The sequence below is a fragment of the Lagenorhynchus albirostris genome, chromosome 2 (assembly GCF_949774975.1).
Source record: "Lagenorhynchus albirostris chromosome 2, mLagAlb1.1, whole genome shotgun sequence".
Lineage (NCBI taxonomy): Eukaryota > Metazoa > Chordata > Mammalia > Artiodactyla > Delphinidae > Lagenorhynchus > Lagenorhynchus albirostris.
In genome coordinates this window covers 167,076,374-167,099,543 of record NC_083096.1, presented here as the reverse complement: position 1 = coordinate 167,099,543, position 23,170 = coordinate 167,076,374, and the positions used below count along the sequence as shown (strand labels likewise).

Genomic DNA, 23,170 nt, shown 5'->3' with positions numbered 1-23,170 from the left:
ATTTGACTTGGGCGAGTGATTGAATTTCTCTAAGCCTCAGTTTCCTCCCCTGGAAAATGGGGTTCAATAATAATACTGGACTTGGGTTGTAGGTATTAAATGAGATTGTATATGCAGGCACATATTAAGTGTAAACTCTAATAATAATAATAGTGACGATGATGGTGGTCATTATTATTATTTCTGAGCCTCCAGGCTATGTTAGGCTTGGCTAGGAGGTTGGAGCTGGGGTGGAGGTAGGAGTGGGGATGTGGGCTGAGGGAGCAGTGAGTGGCACTGAACTGAGGCCACCAGGCACAGAATGCCATCATCCTGGTGGCCAGCTCCACTAGTTCCTACCACCATCAGCAGCTCCATTCTCAGCAACCTTAAACATCATTTTAAGTGACTGTGTATTATTCCATTATATAGATGAACTACAGTTTTTTTTGTTTTGTTTTTGTTTTTGCTGTACGGGGGCCTCTCACTGTTGTGGCCTCTCCCGTTGCAGAGCACAGGCTCCGGACGTGCAGGCTCAGCGGCCATGGCTCACGGGCCCAGCCGCTCCGGGGCATGTGGGATCTTCCCGGACCGGGGCACGAACCCGTGTCCCCTGCATCGGCAGGCGAACTCTCAACCACTGTGCCACCAGGGAAGCCCTGTAGTTTTTTTTTTAACTATGTTTTATTTTAGTAATTTTTAACAGTTGCTGAATATTCCAATGATTTGTTGGATCGTATTTTGACAGGGAAGCAAAGTGGCGTATTAGAATCTGAACAGGCTTTGAAGATAGAGATTTTCAACTGTTTAGTCAACATTTTTTGAGCATCAGCTTTGGGCCAGGCCCTGTGTATGTGCTGGTCATACAAGGGTAAAGCAGATAGATATGGATCTGTCCTCACAAGCTTAGGGTCTAGAGGGGGTGACAAGCATACAAGTGCACCTGAATTTAAACCCTGGCTGTGTGATCTTAAACAAGTCTCGTGTCTTCCCTGAGCCATAGCTTCCTCCTATATGGAGGCTCAGTGTAGAGTGTTATAAGCACAGTGTTCCACCTACAAACATTAGTTCTCTCTTTTAATCATTAGTGGTTTTATATAGATATAGATACACATACATATAAATATTTATATATGCATATCTATATATGTATGTATATAACATCTATATTTTATATATATAATATATATACATATCTATGTTATATATACAACAATAGAAACATAATTATTAATATATAAATTTTTTTTGCCCTTATGGGTAATATAGCCATGGATAGCCTCCAAAAATATCAACTTTTTCTTTTGGGGAGGGGTTATTTATCACCATGGAATATTTTTGTATCCAGCTAAAGAAGTTTTTCTTGTTTTTGGCTGCGCCCTGTGGCTTATGAGATCTTAGTTCCCCGACCAGGGATTGAACCCAGGCCCCGGCAGTGAAAGCCAGAGTCCTAACCACTGGACTGCCAGGGAATTCCCTAAAGAAGTTTTTCTAAACCCTCTGTTACTCTTCAGTGTTCACTAGACAAAGAAATGGACAAGAGCCACTGAATTGGTAGGAGGTCTCAGCAAACAAGTCAGACCTTTTATTTCTCATCTGCCTATTTAGTGTTCCTCCAACACACCAAGGAAATTCTCGCCTCAGTGCCTTTGCACTTGCTGTTCTCTCTGCCTAAAGCACTGTTTGCCTAGATATTGCCTTCCCTTCCTTCAGCTATTTACTTAAATGTCATCTTATCAGAGAAGCTGTTCCTACCCCTGACGCACAGCACCTCTCTCCATCCTCTTCCTCTGATTTATTCTTCTTCACAACTCTTATTACCTCCTGACATAGGCATATCGGCCTGGGTGTTGGTTTGTTATCTGTCTTCCTAAATAGAATGTAATGTTTGTGAAAGCCAAGATGTTGTCTGTCCTGGGCCTGGAACAATGCCTGGCATATAGGAGGCCCTCAATAAAAATTTGTGCCATGAGTAAATAAAGAGATCAAATGTGACTACTACAATACTTACAGTGTATGCTAGTGTCTGGAAACAGTAAAGAGCTGTTCAAATGGAAGGGAGAATAAAAATAATTGGAAACTTAATACAGTACCTTATTTGGGTGGTAGGCCACTGAAGATCTTGGCTGGTGTGTATGTGAGTGGGGACTGGGGTTGGGGAGGCAGTATTTCCTCCCTGCCAAGCTGGAGTGAGAGGCTAATGGCCTTCATGGGGATCCAATCCAATTAAGGCCCTGGCTCCAAGTCAACTCGGGTTCCCTTCCTGGCTGCAGCAGCTTCCAAGTGACAAAATGAAACCTGTAACTTTCCCAAGACAAGACAGTCTCCAGGCGAGCAGGGCAGAAAGGGGCTCAGGGTAGGGTTTCTGCTCCCAGGGGAATAGCTCTGCATTGCACCCACATGGTTCTAATATTGTATGTGTGTGTGTGTGCCAGGCACAAAAGCTGTCACCGTCCTCAAAACCAGTGCTCACAGAAAAACAGCTGGATGCAGTGGAAAGGCATCAGATGCAAAGCAAGGGGACGTGGGTTCTCAGTCCTGCTCCCACCCAGCTGTGTGACAGGGCAGGAAACCAAGAAGGTACGGAGGCTGAGCCCTGCCCCGAGTCACATACCTCCCTACTGCAGAGCTGGAAAGGTGACTGTCCACAAGTTTAGGCTTATTTGCACTCACTCACAATGGTCTTTCAACTGTTGTTTTTTTTCCTTTTTTTTTTCTTTTGCGGTACGCGGGCCTCTCACTGTTGTGGCCTCTCCCGTTGCAGAGCACAGGCTCCGGACGCGCAGACTCAGTGGCCATGGCTCACGGGCCCAGCTGCTCCGCGGCATGTGGGATCTTCTGGACCGGGGCATGAACCTGTGTCCCCTGCATCGGCAGGCGGACTCTCAACCACTGCGCCACCAGGGAAGCCCTTTTTTTTCCTTTTTTAAGCTAATTTTTGGGAGAGGTAATACATACCCAAACGACAAAATTTTAAATTTATGTAAAAAACAGTATATACTAAACAAATCTACACCTCTGTCCTCAGTGACCTAGTTTTCCTTTCTGGGGATAAACACTTGTGCCCAATTCCTTGCGTATCCTTCCAGAGAGAAATGCACATGTGATATATAGTTATGAAAAGATGAGTATGGTATGAGAATATGATATACAGGCATGCAAAGATGATATATGAGTATCACATTAAATTTTTGACTAATATATCGATAGAAAGACCTACTGTCACAATGATTTTGAGTCTTCCTATCCAAGAATAGATTATGCTTCTCCATTTATCCAAGCATTTTCAAGGGTTTTTTGGTGAATATATATATCGTCTCACATATATATGTTTCTCAAAAGCATTAACATTTTTTCGAATAGAACTTCACATATTATTGAGGTGATTTCCTATTTCCCAGATAGTTTTATGGTTTTGGTTGCTTTAATAATTGGGACATTTTCTTCCAAATTTCTAACTAGTGGGGCTTTGAATATAGGAAGGCACTGCTTTCTAAAAAAATATTAACTTGATACCTTATCACATTCATGAGGTTGTTTATTGTTGGTAATAGATTTCCAGTTGTTTTTCTTTGGAACTAACATTGAAGACAGTCAGCCCAGTAGATCCTGCACCCATGGATCCTTCGTTAATAAACTCTTTTTGATGTGAATGGTGACCTCTCACATCTGTGTAAACTTTCCCTTCTCTCCCTGACTCAACATAAGCCTCTGTTATAGACATTATTCCCACACTTGACAGAAGAAACTGAGGTCTGGCAAGGTGAAATGATTTGCCTTAGCTGGTGAGTGGCAGGGTTGGAAATTGAACTGAGGTCTGTTATGTAAAATTTTCCATCTTAGGATGGTGAAACAAAAGAGAGAAGGGGTTAGAGAGGGGTTTGTGCAGAAGCAGCAGAAGGTGACATATTTTGAATGCCTACCCTGTGCCAAAAACGTGACGTACCATCTTTCTGAATGCTCCTAAGAACTCTTGGAGGCCAGTATTATGAGCAGATGGCTGGCCAGGGCCTGGGCACAAGGACAAAGAGATCTGGGTTTGATTATTGGCTCTGCTGCTTTTCCAGCTGTGTGACCCTAGGTACACTGCTTGAGTCTCTGAGCCTCAGCCTCTCTGCTGTATCCTTGTTACAAATGGTACCTGAATGGTCCTCCTTTCAATAAAGGTCTGTGTAGTAGAGCCTGTGGCCGGGAAGAACACCTCAGTCCTTGGACCCACACACTGGAGCTCCATTTCTAGAACCTAGAAAAGCTGAACTGAAATGTGTCTCCAGCTCCTATGTTTGTTGAGTGACTTTGCTTCCTCCAGGGGAGTCCATATCTACAGGGAGGCTGGAAAGTTGGTGCTTCTGTGGACACAGCATTCAGGTTAAACTTTAGCCAAAATGATGGCTAAGTCACAATTAGCAGGATTTTATAGGACCTAATTCATATCATTGGGACACATTTGAAGTTCAAAGCTGCATTGGAATTTTCCATAGCTGGGTTGACTGACATCACTAGAGATTAATTAAGCACCTATTATAGGCGCAGTGAGAGAAACAATGATGTGAAACTTAGGACATGGGAAGTTAAAAGGCAATGTTTAAATTTTATTTATTCTTTCACTCAATCTTATCAAGATTATTATTTTATTATGCCCCAGGCACTGAGTTAGGCATAGGAGAGCATAAATAATGACTATAGGCATACATGATCTTATCATACTTTATTGTGCTTTGCAGATATTGCATTTGTTACAAACTGAAGGGTTTTGGCAACCCTGCATAGAGCAAGTCTATTGGCACCGTTTCCCAACACCATTATTTTAATTTATTTAATTTATGTATTTTTAAAATGTATCTCACACCTATAATGTGCCAAGTACTCTGTTAGATCCTTTACATGTATTATCTCACTTAATCCTTACAATGACCCTGTGAAATTAGTATTATTATCATCCCTATCTCATAAATAAAGAAACTGAGGCTTAGAGATTAATTTGCTATTTTTCCCATTGTCACTTAGCTAGCAAAGAAAAAGTATTTGAGACCCAGGTCTAGTGTACCAACAGCATTATTTTTTATTTTTAAGTAATTAATTTTAAAAATTAAAAATTAAATTTTTAATTAAAAATTTGTTTTAACTTTTTATTTTATATTGGAGTATAGGAGATTAACAATGTTGTGATAGTTTCAGGTGCACAGCAAAGTGCACTCAGCCATACATATACATGTATCCATTCTCCCCCAAACTCCCCTCCCACCCGGGCTGCCAGATAATATTGAGCAGAGTTCCCTGTAAGGAACCAGTAGGTCCTTGTTGGTTATCCATTTTAAATATAGCAGTGTGTACATCCCAAACTCCCTATCCCTTTCCCCCACCCTTCCCCCCCACCCCCATAACCATAACCATAAGTTTGTTCTCTAAGTCTGTGACCCTGTTTCTGTTTTGTAAATAAGTTCATTTGTATCATTTCCTTTTAGATTCCACATATAAGGGGTGTCATACAATATTTCTCTTTCTCTGTCTGACTTACTTCACTCAGTGTGACAATCTCTAGGTCCATCCATGTTGCTGCAAATGGCATTATTTCATTCTTTTTAATGGCTGAGTAATATTCCGTTGTATATATGTACCACATCTTCTTTATCTACTTCTCTGTTGATGGACATTTAGGTTGCTTTCATGTCTTGGCTATTGTAAACAGTGCTGCATTGAACACTGGGGTGCATGTATCCTTTTGGACCATGCTTTTCTCTGGATATATGCCCAGGAGTGGGATTGCAGGGTCATATGGTAGCTCTATTTTTAGTTTTTTGAGGAACTCATACTGTTCTCCATAGTGGCTGCACCAATTTACATTCCCATCAACAGTGTAGGAGGGTTCCCTTCTCTCCACACCCTCTCCCGCATTTATTGTTTGTGGATTTTTTGATGATAGCCATTTTGACTGGTGTGAGATGATATCTCATTGTAGTTTTGATTTACATTTCTCTAATAATTAGTGATGTTGGACATCTTTTCATGTGCCTCTTGGCCATCTGTATGTCTTCTTTGGAGAAATGTCTACTTAGGCCTTTTGCCCTTTTTTTTTTTTTTTTTCCGGTACGCGGGCCTCTCACTGTTGTGGCCTCTCCCGTTGCGGAGCACAGGCTCCGGACGCGCAGGCTCAGCGGCCATGGCTCACGGGCCCAGCCGCTCCGCGGCATGTGGGATCTTCCCGGACTGGGGCACGAACCCGTGTCCCCTGCATCGGCAGGCGGACTCTCAACCACTGCGCCACCAGGGAAGCCCCTTCTGCCCATTTTTTGATTGGGTTGTTTGTTTTGATGATATTAAGTCTCATGAACTGTTTGTAGGTTTTGGAGACTAATCCCTTGTTGGCGGTGTCATTTGCAAATATTTTAACTTTTTTTGGCTGTGCCGCGCGGCTTGCAGGATCTTAGTTCCCCAACCAGGGATCAAACCTGCACCCTCGGCAGTGAAAGCACAGAGTCCTAACCACTGGACCGCTGGAAATTCCTTAACAGCATTATTTATTTATTTAAAGAGCTTTTTCTAAACATAAATTTATTTTATGTTGCGTTGGGTCTTCATTGCTGTGTGCGGGCTTTCTCTAGTTGAGGCGAGTGGGGGCTATTCTTTGTTGCGGTGCATGGGCTTATCATTGCGGTGGCTTTTCTTGTTGCAGAGCACGGGCTCTAGGCGTGCGGGCTTCAATAGTTGTGGCACGTGGGCTCAGTAGTTGTGACTCGCGGGCTCTAGAGCACAGGCTCAGTAGTTGTGGCGCACGGACTCAGTTGCTCTGTGGCATGTGGGATCTTCCCAGCCAAGGGATAGAACCTGTGTCCGTGTCCCTTGCATTGGCAGGCAGATTCTTAAACACTGCGCCACCAGGGAAGCCCCAAAAGCATTATTTTTAAATTAAGGTATGTACATTATTTTTTCAGGCATAATGCTATTGCACACTTAATACACTACAGTATAGAGCAAACATAACTTTTATATGCACAGGGAAACCAAAAAATCTGTGTGACTTGCTTTATTAAGATATTCACTTTAGGGCTTCCCTGACAGCCTCCTGGCATTTACTTCTTTCCAACAAACAAGCTGGTCTTGGAGGCACTTGAATATGATGCCATCCTAGCCTACAGGGGTGGACAGGGACAGTACAAGGCCCAGTGCAGTGATAACAGCTACCACTGACTGAGCAGGATGTGTGGTAAGGCATGGACCAGTAACAGTCCCACCCCCCATCTAGAGAATGAAACTGAGGCTTAGGGATTTCAGGATCTTGCAGTTTCAGGACTTAGTCTGACTCCAGATCATGTGCTCTGGGGTAGGATGCTTCTTTAACAGAGTCCCTGCAAGAATATTTGAGCAACTTGCTACAGACTGGGAGAGGGAGAAACTGCAGGTTTCACTGTATTTTCACGCATACCTTCAGTTTGTTCAAACATTCTGACATGTGCTATGCACTGAGGATGTGGAAAGACAAACCTAGGGCTGGCCCTCTCAGGACTCAGCCTTCAACTTAAACTGAAAGGTGAGGAGAGGCTGAGTCATGTATTACCGAAAGTCAGAAGAGGGGACAAGTAACTGTTTCCAGAGGGGGTGACATTTGCCCCAGGCATTCAACAGTAGCAAACCCAGACCCGGTTCCTGGCTCAAAGTATCACAGCCCCTGTCCTCAGCGGCTTCAAACCCCAGTACAGTTTTTCCAGTTTGAGGACCACCTACATCAAAAACGTCCTGGTGCTATCTTTAGCAAACAGTAGACTCTGTTGTTAATCAGCCAAACGTATTCATTGACTAAGATTGAAAGTGTAGGTAGATTTAGAGCAACAGTACCAAGTAACAGTGAAAAAAAAAAAAAGTCCAGGTGCTTGTTAAAATGTGAATTTCTTCCTTCCCCACCGGAGGAGAATCAGAGAATTGGGTAAAGCAGGTCTGGCAAACCACACTGAGGTTTGCCAGGTGAATGGGGAAAGAAATCACGCCAGGAAAGGGGAACTGTATCGACAACGGCTTGGGAGTTCGTTGTAGCCTTCAGGCACTGGGGTTGCCGTTCAAGACTGTAGGCTCTCAGAGGAGAGGGATCGCGTCCGTGCTGTTTATCACCGTGGGCTCGGAACACTGTAGGGCCTCATAAATATTTGTGAATACGCTGGCTCTCAAGGCAGAAGTGACGGGAGGGTCAAACGGGAAAATGAAGAAGTCAGAGGAGGGAAAAAACGGTGTTTCTAAGGGGATGAAAACTTTCCCAAAAGGGAAAAGGGAGCTCCGCCTAACACAGGGCGTTGCGGAGGCGACTAATGCGGGAAAGGGCGATGAGTCCTGGGGGCTGCAGCGGGGTAGAAGACGGGAGGCGCCTTCTTGCCTCTCCAGGCGACGGAAAGCTGAGGTCACCTGGCACAGCGCCAGCAGCAGCTGCGAGGACGCGCCCGCGCTTCGGCGGGAGGCGGTGTCAGGCGCTGGTCCCCGGGGGACTTTCCCTTCCGTCTCCTCTGGAGGCGAGGCTTAAGAGTTCCGCCCACCGCCCGCCCAAGCCTTGGCATCTTTCGGTCCCCACCAAGGCCACTCCCCCGAGCCTAGGTCAAGCCGCTATAGCTGCCTCGAGGAGCCAGAGCGGTCCGTCCACCTCCCTCACCCGAGACCACGCCCCCGATCCCGGGCTGTCCTCTTTCCTCACGGAGTCCCGAGACGCCGAGCTTTGGCCCCGCCCCCAACGGGGCCCCGCCCCCGCTACTCCGCCCAGCGACTTGAAAAGGCTGGGGCTGCGGCTCACTTAAGAGTCGCGCGCTGGGCGTGGGGCGGTGCTGAGGAATAGATCCTGAGGCGCCGAGGCTGAGGCGAGTTAGACGCCGGGAGTGTCCAGGGAGGCGCTGCGCGACAGGAGTCCGTAGCTAGAGCAGCCCCGGAGCAGAAGCAGCCGCCGCCGACCGCGGAGTCCAGCCGAACCGGCCATGGCGTTGTCGATGCCGCTGAACGGGTTGAAGGAGGAGGACAAAGAACCCATCATCGAGCTCTTCGTCAAGGTGAGCGCTCGCCTCCGTCCCACCCCTCCGAGCCCCCGGCCCTCGCCCGGCCGCGGGGGGCGGCGTCCCTGGGCGCTCCTTAGCCGCAGCGCCCCCGCGCGGCGCCCCGCGCCCGGGCCGAGGGGGAGCGCCGCTCCCGCGCCCCCGGGCCATTGTCTTCGGCCGCCCGCGCCTTCCAGCCGCCGAGGCCCGTCGAGGGAGCCGGGTTGGGACCGGGACCCCAGAAAGACAGCACTGCTGGACGGGGGGGGCACCGCCTCCCGCCGCGCTGGCCTCGGCGGACGCCGCACCGTCGTCCCGCGTCCGGGTGGGACGAGCTGCCCCCCTCCCGCCGGGTGCCCCGGAAGCCGCCAACCCGTGGGACCCGTGCACGGCTGTGTCCTGTCACCCCCTCTCCCCCGCCACCGCCCGGACGCCCGACCTCACCTCACCCCACCCCAGCCCTCGGCTCTCCCAAGTTTACCCCCAGCCCGGGAGGCGAAGCCTCGAGCCCGTCGTGAGCTGATGAGCTGAACTTCTTTGAACGCTTTCTGAGCGTTTCGCTCTCGGCTGGTAGGAAACTGTAACTTTAATTTTCGATTCCATCTGAAACAATTTTTTAAAACGAGCAGACATTCCTGGGCCTCAGGAAAAGGCTGAGATTCCCAACTTGGGTTTTTCTGTCTTAGTTATTTTACCACCATCTGATTTTCTTGTTTCTCAAGCGCGAGTGTTTTGTATGATGCAACATTTTGGCTGCTCCCCTCGGTGTTGCTGCCTCGGGAAAGATTGTGTGTGCCCTTTTGTTTTGAAAGAAAAACTGATGAGGGAAAGAACTCCTCACTTGCTTTGGCTTTAAAGGGTTGATTTTTCCCTTCTGGTCTTTTCAGTTTATATATCCTGAAACTACCATATTTGTAGACAAGTACTACCTCTAGCCCTTTCCTTTTTTCTTTAATATTTTTCGTTTTAGCAAAGATGAAGATAGAAGTTATGAACATCTGGATTCAACTGCCTCCCTCAAAACTTCTTTAAAATCCTCGAGATTTTCTTTCTTAGTCACTTACTTAAGCAGGCTCTTTCGGAACCAGGCTCTGAATTGGAGAGTTTAACAGAAATCCGGAACAATTTTATTCTTTTTTTCCTGAGTTTTTATTTTAAAGAACGGGAGACACTGAAGGGTGTGTTTAAGACATGGAACGAAGAAATGATCTGCAAGTGATGGAAACAGTGTTTGTTTTAGGATTTTCTTTCAGTTATCAGTTTTAGAAACATTTGATTCAGGGAACTGAAACAACAGACAGGTATAGAACCCCCAGAATATCTTCAAAGAGTCTCAGTTGCTTCGAGTGGCGGATATAGTACTTTGAGATGCAGGGAATGTAGGAAGAAACCTGAAATAAGAAAAAGGAAGAGGAGTGGGAGACAGCATGGAGAAGGGAGAAGAGTGGGTCAGAGATAAATGTTAAAAAATTTTAACTGAGCCAGGAATAGGAATGAATTTCCATAAATTCAAAAACAGTGTATCTACTAAACACCTAAAAAACATGTTACTTAAACATGTTACTTTAGAAGTATCATTAAGTTTAGTGTCAGATAAGGGTACTATCAGTAATGGCTTCTTTTCAGCATTGTACTGGAGGTCTAGCCAATATAATAAGACAAGAAAAAGAAATAAAGTATATGAATTAGAGATGAGTAGATCAATGCTTAATGCCCTACTTACTATTAATTTAACTTTTGTTAGAAGGAGAGAGGTGTTTCCCAAACTTTAGTCACTTGCATACCCCTTCTTAGTTTTCCATATATGTGTTGAATTGGTATTATTATTTACTAAATTCAGCCCGTTTTTTAAAAAACATAAACACATTGCCCTAAGCAATACCTGTGAAAATGTGGATTAGGTGTGGTGACTATATTTCTTATGTACGTAACTATTTTTTTTGTGTGTGTGTGCATAACTATTAAAAGAAAAAATGTTCGTGAGCCACCTAAAAGCATCCTGCTTATCACTAGTTGTAAGCCTCTGTCACTGGGCTTGTTGGCAGAGAACCAGGTTCAAGTCACAGTTTTGCACTCACTGGCTGGTTTAACCTGGGCAAGTTGTTTTCCCTCTCTGAGACTTGTTTTCCTCCTTTGTGGAGTAAGAAATGAAATGTTTTCTGCTGTCCTGTGGTTTGGCATAGGTAAAACTTTATACTGATGTAAATCAGGATAGCTGTTTCAAAGGGGAAAAAGGGGCCAGGTAAATTGTAGTAAAGAGTGTTCTTATAGTTTCTAAAATCTATGTGTGGGAAATGCAAGTGGGGGAAAATCCCCTTGTAAATACAATTATTTTGAAAGCAGTGAAAGGGCAGAGGCTGTGGTTGTCCAGTGTGGTGTGTTAAGCAGTGTTAATTATTCTGCCAAGAGATATCTGAGTTTGTATCAGAAACCTATTATCTACACTTAAAAGAAATGAGTTTAAAAGTGCCACCTGTTTAGGTAGCATTAAATTGAACAGAAATAGGCTAGGACCTTCCCAACTAGTGTGACTGGACTCACAGCTACTTTTCTTTACTTGTGTGTATTGTCTTTGGAGATGTCTGTCCATGAGCCCAGTGAATCCTCATCACTTGTATAACAGCAGTGCTCCATTTTTGTTTGTTTACCGCAACACCTATAGGATAGGGTACCCTCCCAATAGTAAAAGAGGCTTACAAAGGCAGTCATCCTCAAGAGTTAGAATGCCCTCTTTCCCTACCCTGCGGGGCCTAGTAGATGTATATATTTTGATACACCAGCCCCACTTGGGGACCACTGATTAATAGGGTGAAGTTCAAACCCTTCAGCAAGGTCATAAGGTCTCTTATCTGCTGTCAGGTTTCTAATCCAATTTGTCCACTTACTAATTGTGTGTCCCAGGACACATAAACCTCTCTGCCTCATCTGCATAGGTGGGATATTAATAGACCAACCTCATGGGATTAAATTAGTTAATATATGTGGTGATAATAAGCTTAGAATAGTGTCTAGTATACAGTAAGTAAATAAATGCTAGTTGTGTGTCATTTTGTATATACTTATTTGTATGCTCATCTCCCCTGCTAGATAGGCGGTAAGTTCCTTGAGGGTAAGGTCTGTATATTGTTCTGAGTCGGTACCACACTGGGTACCAAATAGTTGAAATGAGATTGTTTCCTTCTTTCTGAGCATTTTGGTGTCAATATATGCATCTGGCATGCTTCAGAATTGAGAGCTACTTACTTACTAGAACCTGGTAATCTGACTCTCAAACCTTGGTCCTTCATTTGTTCAACTTTGCCTAGCCTCCAACCTCCAAAACTCTGTGTGGTTTTATCTATCTTTTTTCCCCTCCATTTTTTGGGTACTTCTGAGCTTTTCATTTATCTGCCATATATTTTCCACCAATATTTCTTCTTGGTTACGTTCAGAATTCGGAAGCCAAGATTTCTGTATTGGGTAAAAGTAAATATTGTGTTGAACAACAAAATGAGAGAAGTTGAGAAGAGACTGAATTTTTGGATTTTTCCTTTCCTTGTATATGCCTAACTCCTATTGACGCTGCTGCCTTCCCCCCAGCCCCCACTAGAATCTTTGGTATGATGTGATGGTATTTCTGATTTTGGTTTAGGAGGAGTCCCTTTGCAGAGTTTAGTTTTATTGGTTGGAATTTAAAGTTGTTGGCATGCCATTTTGCATTGGGACACTCACTGTTGGCAGTCATCCCTAAACTGTTAGAATTGGGGTGGTGTAAAAAGTTAATCTGGTGCAGAGTGGCTTAACACATAAGAATGCTTCTTTTCAGATATTTGGCAGGATTTTTAATGTGTGTGGACCCTGGAGCCAGACTGCTTGGCTTGAATCTGGCTTCTAGTAGTGTGTCAGGGAAGTTTCTTCAGTTCTCAGTACCTCAGTTTCTTGACCTCTAATATCAGGATAATAATAATAACACAATTTTATAGGGTTGCCGAGGGGATTAACTGGTGATCTACGTCTATTAATTAGGGTAGTCTAAGCTTCTGTAAGAAATACTGTATTCTGCCTCAAACAGTGGTTCAGACAAAATGGAAGCTTATTTCCTTTCTCACTTAGCAGCCCAGGGAGGGTGTTCTAGATGTTAGTGGCTTTTCTCCGTAGAGTCATTTAGGGACCAAAGTCTTTCCAGCTTCTTTTTCCACCAACCCCCATAGCACTGTCATCCTCACAGTTGACAGAGCTGGTTGCTGAGAAGTCCTGGTTGCAGCAGTGGGAGGTGAAGAGTATGGAGGAGGCTTATCTCGAGACCCGCAGCCCAGAACTTCTACCTGTCAGTTCCTTTCATACTCCAATGGGGAGAACTTTAATCACATGGTTTCGTCTAACTGCAAGGAGTGCTGGGAAATATGATCTAACCATATATCACGCTATGTAAAGTATTAGGAATAGTGCTTGGCACACAGTAGACACCTATTTTTGTTGTTGATGATAGATAGTATATTCTTTTTTCTTTTGGTTTTTTTTTGGCCATACAGTGTGGCTTTGCAGGATCTTAGTTCTCCGACCAGGGATTGAACCCAGGCCCTTGGCAGTGAAAATGCAGAGTCCTAACTGGGCTTCCAGGGAATTCCCAAAAGTATATTATTCTTTTTTTTTTGCGATACGCGGGCCTCTCACTGTTGTGGCGGATGCGCGGGCTCAGCGGCCATGGCTCACGGGCCCAGCCGCTCCGCGGCATGTGGGATCTTCCCAGACCGGGGCACGAACCCGTGTCCCCTGTATCGGCAGGCGGACTCTCAACCACTGCGCCACCAGGGAAGCCCTATTCTTTAAAAAAAAAAAAATATATATATATATATATTTATTTATTTGGCTGTGTCGGGTCTTAATTGCAGCACAGGGAATCTTTCATTGCAGCACGTGGGCTCTTCCTTGTGGCGTGCGGGCTTCTCTCTAGTTGTGGTGCACGGGCTCCAGAGCGCATGGGCTCTGCAGTTGCGGCATGCGGGCTTTCTAGTTGTGGCCCGAGTAGTTGTTGCGTGCGGGCTTAGTTGCCCTGCGGCATGTGGGATCCTAGTTCCCTGACCAGAGATCAAACCCACATTCCCTGCATTGGAAGGCGGATTCTTAACCACTGGACCACTAGGGAAGTCCCCCCTCCAATAGTATATATCTATCTATCTATATCTATCTGTATAGATATCTTTTTTTTAAATAGGCTTTTTTTTTTTTTTTTTTTTGCTGTACGCAGGCCCCTCACTGCTGTGGCCCCTCCCATTGCAGAGCACAGGCTCCGGATGCGCAGGCTCAGCGGCCATGGCTCAAGGGCTCAAGGGCTCAGCCGCTCCGCGGCATGTGGGATCCTCCCGGACCGGGTCACGAACCCGCGTCCCCTGCATCGGCAGGCGGACTCCCAACCACTGCGCCACCAGGGAAGCCCCTAAATAGGCTTTTTAAAAAAAATTAATTTATTATTTTTGGCTGTGTTGGGTCTTTGTTTCTGTGTGAGGGCTTTCTCTAGTTGCGGCAAGGGGGGCCTCTCTTCATCGCGGTGCGCGGGCCTCTCACTATCGCGGCCTCTCTTGTTGAGGAGCACAGGCTCCAGACGCGCAGGCTCAGTAGTTGTGGCTCACGGGCCTAGTAGCTCCGCGGCATGTGGGATCTTCCCAGACCAGGGCTCAAACCCGTGTCTTCTGCATTGGCAGGCAGATTCTCAACCACTGCGCCACCAGGGAAGCCCCCTCCAATAGAATATTATTCTTAAATGTGGGCTTCATTAATAGAATTCAGGGGATTCTGTAAATCCTTGAAATTACATTTAAAATTCTATATTAGTCTTTTTTTGGGGGGATTAGGAACCATTGTTCTAAATGGTGGCATTCTGAGTGTCGAACATAATTCATACAGGCAAGGTATAGAAGAAAGGTTTGGGCTACATGATCGTTAAAGTCACTTCCATTTTATTATCTGTGATTTAAAGCATTTGTTGTCATGAAGGAAGTGCCTAATACTGAGTTAGGTACTATGGGAGATATAAGAAATTATGGGAGATATAAGAAATTATTAAACATTTTCTACCTTTAGGTTTATAAATTTTATTGGAAAGAAAACAATACAGGATGGTACATACTTAACGAGCCAAGTGTGGTTCACATTAAGTTGGGCCAGGACATATGGGGAAAGATGGAAGTAAGCTTTAACTTGACCTTGAAAAAGTGGCTGGAATAAGTGAATTGGGAATAGCCAAGAATGGGAATATTAGTTTTGACATCATTCGTAAACTCGTTATGCAGGAAACAGTAGACAGATGATACTTTCGAAGAAGAAGGACCCAGCAATGCTTCAAACCTATAGTGCCAAGGAGAGAAGTTATTTAAAAGTTGAGAATGAGACTTTTAAAACCTAACTTGTAGTCTTGTTTGTCCTCTCAACACTTCCCTACTTTTTGGATTGCTGTCTATTCAACAACTTCCCAGCAGCATTTGGGAAGGTGCAAATGGATTGTACAGATGGACAAACTCTCAGCTGTTTTTTTACAGTATAAAATGGGAGTTCTTTTTTTAAAAATTAATTTTATTTATTTATTTATTTTTGTCTGCGTTGGGTCTTCATTGCTGCACACGGGCTTTCTCTAGTTGCGGCGAGCGGGGGCTACTCTTGTTGAGGTGCGTGGGCTTCTCATTGCGGTGGCGTCTCTTGTTGCGGAGCACAGGCTTTAGGGGCGTGGACTTCAGTAGTTGTGGTGCATGGGCTCAGTAGTTGTGGCTTGCAGGCTCTAGAGCGAAGGCTCGGTAGCTGTGGTGCACGGGCATAGTTGCTCCGCGGCATGTGGGATCTTCCCGGACCAGGGCTCGAACCCGTGTGCCCTGCACTTGCAGGCGGATTCTTAACTACTGCGCCACCAGGGAAGCCCAGGAGTTCTTTATATTTTGTTTTGAGCGCAGGCTTTTTTTTAAAACACAGACAGATGAAATAAATTTTCTAAAGGCAATGATGCTGAGAACTTTGTTTTAATAATTGAACAAAAACTAATTCAACGTCAAGACAGTGTTACATTGGATGAATTGGTTTGACATTCATTTGAGGTTTCCATAGGGGAAAATTCAGGAGATAGAAATGAATGTAAAAATGTGAAGTTAATGGGAACTCTATTCTTATTATGTTTTGTCTGAGCTGTTCTTGAAGACCTAACAGTGCCTCTCTGAGCAAAGGCCAAGGTGATAATTTTGGTTAAATGTAAAATTCTGAGAGAAAGGGGCCCAAAATGGGTAAGAGATGGGAGGATTCTGAGACAAGGTGACTGAACACATGAAAAGTCTAACGGTAAGGGGCGGGTGGGTGGGAGGGATAAATTAGGAGGTTGGGATTAACATATACACACTACTATATATAAAGGAGATAACCAACAAGGACCTGCTGTATAGTACAGGGAACTATACTCAATATTTCGTAATAACCTATAAAGGAAGAGAATCTGAAAAAGAATGTGTGTGTGTATAAAACTGAATTACTGTGCTGTACACCTGAAACTAACACGCCATTGTAAATCAACTATACGTCAATTAAAAAAAAAAGCCTAATGGTATGAATAATAATAGGAAAGAGGCAATGCGGAGGACCTGGCTGTCACTAAAAATCTGAGTTGGTTTGGAAGGATGCTTACAGAGATGCCTGGAAGCTGGTAAAAGGATGGTGAGCAAGACTTTCCCACTTCCTGTTTCATTGGCACTATGGAGCCTCAGTGTTCTAATGTCTCCTGAATAGGGAATTAGTGAGTCTATAAAAGGGAAATTTGTTAGTCAGGGGGGGAAGTGTGATTAAGGCATGAATTAAGATTTTGATCAAGTAGTGGAGTAAGTTAGGATAGGTTTGCCCATTGTATAGGTTCCTGTAGAAAATGGAAAGGGAGTTTCTGAAGGAAAATAGCATTAAGGTCGTGATTACAAACTGTCCAAGTATGCTTTAACAGAAATCTAAACTTAATTCAGGGCATCAGTTTGTGAATTCTCTTGGAAGTTTTAATCCTTTTGTCTTTTTGGAGACCTGACTTTTATCCATCAGTGCTCAGTACCAAGAAATGGTGTAAGGAATATCAGTTAACCTTGTTTGGTTTCTGTTATTTTCCTTTATTTAAAATATAAAACCAGGAGACTGTATTAGTCTAAATTTATGAAAATAACTTATGTAGATAAATGAGACTATATTTGAAAGTTGTGCCAAAGATGGCCTAGGAGTCTTTTATATTTTAATATCAGTATTTTGAAGAGGGCTTCCCTGGTGGCGCAGTGGTTAAGAATCCGCCTGCCAGTGTAGGGGACACGGGTTCGAGCCCTGGTCCGGGAAGATCCCACATGCCGCAGAGCAACTAAGCCCGTGCGCCACAACTACTGAGCCTGTGCTCTAGAGCCCGCGAGCTACAACTACTGAAGCCTGTGCGCCTACAGCCCGTGCTCTGCAACAAGAGAAGCCACTGCAATGAGAAGCCCGTGTACCGCAACAAAGATCCAATGCAGCCAAAAATAAATAAACAAATAAATTAAAAAAAATCTATTTTGAAGAAGTAACAATATTAGAACCAGGGCCATGTATTGACCCTCAGAGCATAAATTTTGTTCTGTAGATTTTTTTTTTTTGCTTTGCTTAGAGCTGAAATACAGTGTAACTCTAAGCAAGAGGTGTAACAGGTTTTTTACACTTTTTTGGTAATAAAATTATTACTTCCAACTTTACAGGTGAAATAATTCATTTTTGTGAAAAGGATTAAGTTTTCATTAGAATAGTAAAAATGTCAATCGTCTGTAATAATTTAAGTATTGAATTTTACCATCATGCAGCATAGCTATTTATTTGTATGTGTGAGAGAAGGGAAAAGGAGAATCTGAACAAACATTGGAGAATACAAAAACAGATGAAAGCTGAAGTAATTAAGAACTTTTTTAACAATATGTGAGTTCTATGCATGTTTTCCTCAGCTAACAACCAGTTGCTTTATTATGGAGGTGGACACCGGGTGGTAGATTGCTAGAGTGAAAGTTCATTAAAAGCTAAAGACAACCGAATCAGGCCGTTGTGCTACGTAGGGAAATGGAAGAGTGGTGAGACCAGACTACATAGACTAATCAAGAGAAAAAGAAGATGGTTAGACTTAAATGAAATTTTGGCTTTGAATATACATATGCACAAGACTTAACTGAAAAATTTGCAGAGACATAAACTTATGAAGAGTATGAAGTTTTGTATTATTTGATCTTCTAAGTTACAGAATATTTTAGTTAACTCAGACATCTACATTTTTGATTTAAAAATGTTGAGGGCTTTTTGATTCTTCATTATATCAAGTAAAAACTGTTGCTAGCCATCAATAACATAGACTTGATTTACATTTTGTAATTGTCAGCAGGACCCTTGATTGCAAATGTACCTAAAAAAAGTGACTCAGAATAAATAGTATCTAACTGTAGTCTGTTTTAGTTTAAATATTGGCCCTAAATTTGAAAAGTAATGTCATTTTCCTTATGCTTCCTAGTATATTCATTTGTATGTATTGTGCTTTAAAAAAATGTTTTTTTTCCAGTTAATAAAAGCAACTCTTGTTTACTGTAGACAACTTAGAACACAGAAAAGCACCATAAAATAAAAATTATTTATATCCCCTTTTTCTTGAAATGACTGCTATTGCTATTTTGTTATGTGTCCTAATCTTATTCATAAACTTGCGTGAATTATTGATGACATTTTATGTATAATGTTTTAATGTTCTTCATGACAGCAGAATTCTTGGAAGAATGCATAGTGAAGCCCAATCTAATATGTAACATGTATTGAGTTATGTGAGTTGATTTAAAGAAAATTTACTTTATTTAGGTTTTATCAGAGAAACTCAGATTGGATTTACCTTCCTAATGGCACTAAAAGAACATTTACCCTGTTTGATCTTTGCTTGAAGAAGGGAAGGTTTTATGTTGTGAAATCTGCCAACACCTAGAATTGCTCATAGTATAGAAATTGATTAAATGGTTTGAAGGTAGGCCCTCCTTTGTGCTCTTTAGGAGAAACCTGTTTTGAAAAGTCAAATTATTTTTTAGTATTAATTTTCCCCTTCAATAACTGTCTAGTAGGTGAGGTATGCCCATTTTATAGTTGGAGGATATAAGATGCAATCTTTGTCTAGGAACAGTCGAGTACAGTATAGGGATCTTTATAGAAGCAAATATTGAATACTTTCCATGCACTAAGTGCTGGAGAGGGAAAGAAATAAGAACAGGTTCCCTTGTCTTCAAGGAGCTTACAGAACAGCTTAATGGACAGAGGATGAGTAAATGAGCCGTGGTTGATGATGGCTTTTTCCCATGTAATACAGTGACTTTTTGTCTCATATGCTTTTTAAAGTCCAGTTGAATTAAGACCTTTAGAAATGATTTATGTGGCAACCTACATGACATAATTGACTTAGAGATGAGTGAAATGTTTATGTTGTATTCTAACAGATGAAGGGTAGTTAGTATTACTGAATCTACCAAATACTATATATTATCAGTTTGGAGAAACTTTTATCCTTTCCCTCAATAATTAGTTGTGTTATATTCTGTAATTTTGTCTAAAATAAAACTGTGATACTTCTTGCCATAAATCTTAAATGGATCCTACTTTCTCTAGTTGTTTATTGGATTAGATACAAACTCCATGATCTAGCATTCATAGTCTTTCAGATCATGATCCTGACTTGTGTTTTCAGTCTTTTCCCCCACTGCAGCTGCAAATACACCTCATGTTCTAGGCAGATTGGTCCTCAACATGCCCTGTACTACTCTGCCTTCATGGAAGATTTTTGCTCTTGTTTCTTTTGGTTGAAATATCTTCGGCTTTGCCAGCCTCTCCCCCTACCTTCAATTTCTGCCTGCCAGAATAGTATTTGTTCTTTTTTCATTCAATCGTTTAACAAATATTGAAGCACTGTTCTAGGGACTTGGATACATCAAAGAACATTATGGCATTCATATGCAGTTGGGGGAGGCAAAAAATAAATGTATGTCTACTAGTGAAAAGTGCTATGAAGAAAAATGAAATAGGGTAAGGAGTATAGAGAATGATAGGGGGGTGTGCTCTTTTCGATTTAACAGAACATTCTGTTGAGTATGTAGCCTTGCAGAAAGTAGCATAGGGAGGCGAGGGCAGAATCAGGGAGACTCAATAGGAGGCTGTTTAGTAATTCAGGTAAGAAATGATGGTGGCTTGGACTGAGGTGAGAAGTAGTCTAATTCTGGATGTATTTCTAAGATGGAGATCACAGGATTTCCTGATGGATTGGATGTGGAACGTGAAAGAAGGAGAAGTCAAAGATGATTCTGAGATTTTTGTTCTGAACAACTAGAATGATGGAGTTGCCATTAACTGAGATGGGGAAGCCTTTGGGAAGGGCTAGTTCTGGTGGAGAGATCAGGAGTTTAGTTTGTGATGTGTTAAATTGGAATATTTTAAGACCTCATGGAACCTGTTGTCTAGTGAGAGAGGCATATGTTAAAAAAATACACAAATATAGTATATAATTGCATTAAGGACAAGAACAGGGTGTCTTGAGAAAGAATGACAGGAAATTCAATTTAGATGGAAGCTTAATGAGGACTTCTTTGAGAAAATGACTTGTAGGATGAATAGTAATTAGGGGAAGAATGAGAGGAAGAGCATTCCACGCTGGAGGAATTGGCATATGTAAAGGCTAGAAGTATTCAACAAATTGAGAGTGTGGCTGGAATAGAGAGAACAAGACTGAGGTATAGAGTGAGGTAGACAGGCTACATCATGGAGGTTCTTGTGTGTCATGTGAGTTTAATATAAATTTATTTTATTTATTTATTTTTGGCTGCGTTGGGTCATCATTGCTGCGCACGGGCTTTCTCTAGTTGCAGCGAGTGGAGGCTACTCTACGTTGCGATATGCGGGCTTCTCATTGCAGTGGCTTCTCTTGTTGCAGAGCACAGGCTCTAGGCACGCGGGCTTCAGTAGTTGTGGTGCATGGGCTCAGCAGTTGTGGCTCGCAGGCTCTAGAGCACAGGCTCAGTAGTTGTGGCGCACGGGCTTAGTTGCTCCGCGGCATGTGGGATCTTCCTGGACCAGGGATCGAACCCATGTGCCTTGCATTGGCGGGTGGATTCTTAACCACTGCGTCACCAGAGAAGTCCCGTCATGTGAGTTTTATCCTTAGTAAAAAGGAAGTTCTCAAACGGAGTGTCATGATTTGATTTGCATTTTAGGATGAGTAGTCCAGCCGTTCTGTGGAAAATGAAGATAGGCAAGAGTGGAAACAAGGAACACTACTTGCAGGCTGTTGTGATGGAGAAAGATGATGGTGGTGGTTTGGATTAGGATGGTGATGGAGAGAAGAGAATGGATTTGAGATAAATTTTGGAAGTGGAGTACATAGGAAGATACTGAAAAAGGAGTTCTGAGAAAGAGAGAAGTGTGAAAAATGACTTGAGTATTTTAGTAGAATCACTGGTTGATGGACGTACCTTTTATTGAGATGGAGGAGGAGCAGACAGTGTTCAGTTTTTGACTTAATGAGTTTGAGATGACCGAGATGTCTAGTAGAAAGTTGGATGTACAGACCTGATGCTCAGAAAGAAGTCTAGGCAGAGTAGGGAGATTTGGGACTTGAGTGTGTGTGTGTGTGTGTGTGTGTGTGTGTGTGTGTGTGTGTGAGTGAGTGTGTGTGTACACATACTTTAGTTGTTTGTTTGTTTATGTGGTATTTAAAGTGTGTGAGATCATTCTGTGGAGGAGTGAAGAATAGGGAGAATGCCCAGGACGAAGTTCTGAGGAACTCACAACACTAAGGGGTTGTAGAATCGAGAATCTGGAAAAGGAGAACTAGGAGGACTTGCAATCAAGCGGTAGTGGGAAGAGGAAAACTGAGAGCCAGGCACCAAGGAAACTAGGAGAAGTTTGTAAGGAGGAAGCGACCAGTTGTGTCAAGTCAGATGAGTGTGTATTTGCTTTATCAGCCTGGAAGTCATCGGTAACCTTAGCAGTAACAGCTTTGGTGGAGTGGTGGTGGGGAAGCCATGATAGAGTGGGTGGAAGAGTGAAGAGGAAGTAAGAGAGTGGGGTCAATGAGTAAAGCCAAATTCTAACAAGAAACTTGGCTGTGTAGAAGAGACAGGTTGGTAGGTAGAAGGGGATACATGTCAAGGGAAGGCTTTTAAGAAAAAAAGTATCAGCTGTAAGAGCTATAATGTAGGAAGGAACACTTACACCATCATCTTAAAGGGGAAAATATTTCCCATGAGAATCATCATAATTCACTGACTGGGAGAACTTTTTACTGCAAGGAAGATCTGGTTTGTGTATATTTAGAATAGATGCTTAATCTCACTGACTTTTTCTGTTGCATTTTCCAAATGCATGAGATAGAAATATAGAAGAGTATTTCATACTTACTTGAACTAATATAAATATTTACGAGGTGCTTTCTATGTGCCAGGCACTGTTTACTGCATTACATGTATTAACTGATTTGATTGTTCTTCAAGAAAGTATTTGCTGAAGGAATATACAGAAGCTTTTTTTTTTCCCTCTTCCCATGAACAGAGTTAATTCCAGAGGAGACTGGGGGGAAAAGAAGAAATAAAAGATCACATTATTGGGGAAAAGCAGATGCCTGTTAAATTCACAGAAATCTTCATATAGAGAAGCCAGAGAAATAAGCTGGGAGTAGAATGCAAATCACTGGGCTCAGTTCATATTTGCAGTTTTGATTTAGAGCCTCAAAATCATTGTTACTTTAGATTGAAATGAACAGTTACCTTTTTTTCCTTGCAAAGTAAAAAAGATTGAAGGGAGAGTCCACAGCTGTGTTCTGACCCTAAGTTTGTGGTTTGACAGCCCACAAGCCCCAAGAGTTGCTGTCATTCTCCTGATGACTCAGCAGGGACCCGTGTGCTAGATTATGGTGTTGCCTCAGTGTTGTTTGTAAAGGTTCTTTCTGTCCTGTGTAATATTTGAGATTCGAGATCCCAAAGTCAGACCCAGGGGATGATTGTGGACTGGAAGTATCATTTGTATTCCCTATGTAGACACTGAAATAGTCTATTTCAGAATTGAAGATAATTAGAATTAATACTTCAAGTAGGCAATTGCGGTGTCATTTGGAAGACTGGATCTTTGTGTTACATTGTTGTTGTAGGGTAGTTGTTAAGAGCATAGGTTCTGGAGCA

General features: G+C 42.9%; 1 protein-coding gene across 1 annotated transcript in view; it reads left to right on the top strand.

The window, feature by feature from the left end:
• Positions 1–8,756: 8,756 nt before the first annotated feature.
• CLIC4 (chloride intracellular channel 4) overlaps positions 8,757–23,170 on the top strand; it is an 83,884-nt gene continuing 69,470 nt past the window's right edge. The window contains exon 1 of the mRNA XM_060141035.1: positions 8,757–8,999. Within this exon, the coding sequence (XP_059997018.1) occupies positions 8,928–8,999 (72 nt within the window). The 5' untranslated portion in view covers positions 8,757–8,927. The remainder of the gene's footprint in view (positions 9,000–23,170) is intronic.